The sequence below is a fragment of the chloroplast genome of Typha latifolia (assembly GCF_019914945.1).
Source record: "Typha latifolia chloroplast, complete genome".
NCBI lineage: Eukaryota > Viridiplantae > Streptophyta > Magnoliopsida > Poales > Typhaceae > Typha > Typha latifolia.
The window spans coordinates 85,001-87,500 of NC_013823.1; the positions used below are offsets into that span (position 1 = coordinate 85,001).

Here is a 2,500-nt window from a genome sequence, read left to right on the forward strand (position 1 = left end):
CATAACGACTTACTTCAATTTTAACTCTATCCCCCGGTAGTATCCGTATAAAACTGCGCCGGATCCTTCCTGAAACATATCCTAGAATTAGATCTTCATTATCTAAACGGACCCGGAACATACCGTTGGGAAGTGATTCAGTAATTAAACCTTCATGAATCAATTTTTGTTCTTTCATTCCAGGTAACCTCCTTGAAGTATCAACTAATGGAGGAAGAGTTATATAACTCATTTTTCCTCTCTATTTTACAAATAGGAAGTTAGAGATAAAATTCGGATACTAGAAGGGGAGGATTACCATATACAAAACAACATTTCTCCTCCAATTCTTTCTAGTCGAGCTTCTCGATCTGTCATTATACCTCGAGAAGTAGAAAGAATTACAATTCCCATTCCACCTAAAATCTTAGGAATTCGTTGATAGTTGGAATAAATTCGTAATCCGGGGCGGCTGATACGCTTTAAAACGGTTCTAGTTCTATATATTTTTTTTCCATTCTTTCTATGTCGCAGAGTTGAAACCAAGAAATATTTGTTACCTTCCTGATGTTTCCGAACGTTTTCAATAAAACCTTCTCGTAGAAGTATTTTAACAATGTTTTCGGTGATATTTGTAGATGCTATTCGAACCGTTCTTTTTTTATCCATATCAGCATTTCTTATCGAAGTTATTAGATCGGAAATAGTGTCTCTACTCATGACGAACTATAATTATAGATTCCTCCTAATTTTGATATAATCAACATGTTTCCTTTTTTTCTTTGTTTTTTTTTTTTTTGAATTATTTTTTTTTGAATTATTTTTTTTTGAATTACTATAAAGTATATACGTGAAACACAATCCACTAATTTGATCTATTTCAGATACCCTACTGTAATCATAGTCTCATCTACTAGTATTTATAAGACTTCAGGAGCTAATGAAACTATTTTAGTAAAATTCAACTGTCTCAATTCCCGAGCGATCGCACCAAAAACTCGAGTTCCTTTTGGATTTCCTTCTTGATCAATGACAACTGCAGCATTGTCATCATATCGTATTATGATACCGTTTTCACGTTTGAGTTCTTTACATGTACGTACAATTACAGCTCTAATTACTTCTGATCTTTCTAGAGGCATATTGGGAACTGCTTCTTTGATTACAGCAACAATAACATCACCAATATGAGCATATCGGTGATTACCAGCTCCTATGATTCGAATACACATTAATTTTCGAGCTCCGCTGTTATCCGCTACATTCAAAAGGGTCTGAGGTTGAATCATATCATTTTTATTTCAATATGTTATTTCAATGCAAAAGGGTGAAAGGAAAAAAGAAATATTATCTGTCCAGAAAAAAAGAAACCTGCAGTTGTTTTTTCATCCTCAATACCCCTTTTTGTTTAGTTCTACATCTCTATCCTGAAATAAGAAATTGAGTTCGTATAGGCATTTTGCGCGCAGCTATTGCGATAGCTGCTCTAGCTACAGTTTCTGATACTCCACCCATTTCATAAAGGATTCGACCCGGTTTAACAACGGATACCCAATATTCGGGGGATCCTTTACCGGAACCCATACGTGTTTCTGCAGGTCTTAGTGTAATAGGTTTGTCGGGAAATATACGTACCCATATTTTTCCACCGCGACGCGCATATCGTGTCATTGCCCTTCGCCCTGCTTCTATTTGTCTAGCTGTGATCCAAGCGGGTTCAAGTGCCTGAAGAGCGTATCTGCCAAAAGAAATATGATTGCCTCGACAAGATATTCCCTTCATTCTTCCTCTATGTTGTTTACGAAATCTGGTTCTTTTGGGGTTATAGTCGATGGTTGGTGCTTAATTCCATCTCTACTGCAGAACCGGACATGAGAATTTCTTCTCATCCAGCTCCTCGCGAATGAAACAATTCCAATTCAATAATATTACAGAATATTACAGATACACATTAATAGATAATACACTAAGTTAATGGCTTTTATTGATATTTAATTTGTTACATAGGAAGATGTATATACAAGATATACAATACAGCTAAACGTGTGTGTGTATTTATGTATATTTATCGAGACTGTAATGTTTCTTTTTTTATAATGAATCTTTTCATTATTTTTTTTTACCCCTATCGAATCACGCCAAAATAGTGTTATCTACTAAATAAAGGTTTCGCGGGCGAATATTTACTCTTTCCTGTTTCATTCGTAGGTTTAATCCATGACCTCTCAGAATAAATGAATTTTTTCTTGGTTCGTTCCGCCATCCCACCCAATGAATTATTAGGATTCGTTTTCAATAGAATCTTATGTAGTCATAGGTTTTGTCGTTCCCATAGCTTCTCTATTAATGGTTAGGTCCGAACTCTGCAATGGAGCTTCCAAGAAAATTCGTTCCCGAGTTAATTTCCTCAGTTTTTATTAACTCAAGGCTCTTTATCTTTATTATTTATTTTTTTTATTTATTAATATATATTAATATTAAATTCTTAACTTAATATATATATTTTTATATTTCTAATTAT

General features: G+C 34.2%; 4 protein-coding genes across 4 annotated transcripts in view; all 4 read right to left on the minus strand. All coding sequences in view use genetic code 11, as the record gives it.

Annotated features, from left to right (window-relative positions):
* The window catches only part of infA (translational initiation factor 1), a 234-nt gene extending 56 nt beyond the window's left edge, over window positions 1-178 (minus strand). The window contains exon 1 of the mRNA in view: window positions 1-178. This exon is cut by the window's left edge and continues 56 nt beyond it. Coding sequence (YP_003434010.1) covers window positions 1-178 — 178 coding nt within the window.
* Window positions 179-294: 116 nt separating this feature from the next.
* rps8 (ribosomal protein S8) lies at window positions 295-699 on the minus strand. The gene has a single exon. The coding sequence runs from the start codon at window positions 697-699 to the stop codon at window positions 295-297; it is 405 nt and encodes a 134-aa protein (YP_003434011.1).
* Window positions 700-899: 200 nt separating this feature from the next.
* On the minus strand, window positions 900-1,268 carry rpl14 (ribosomal protein L14). Its single transcript has one exon. It carries the CDS (start codon window positions 1,266-1,268, stop codon window positions 900-902), a length of 369 nt encoding a protein of 122 aa, YP_003434012.1.
* A 133-nt stretch (window positions 1,269-1,401) lies between these two features.
* The window catches only part of rpl16 (ribosomal protein L16), a 1,492-nt gene continuing 393 nt past the window's right edge, over window positions 1,402-2,500 (minus strand). Inside the window, exon 2 of the mRNA in view lies at window positions 1,402-1,803. Coding sequence (YP_003434013.1) covers window positions 1,402-1,803 — 402 coding nt within the window. The remainder of the gene's footprint in view (window positions 1,804-2,500) is intronic.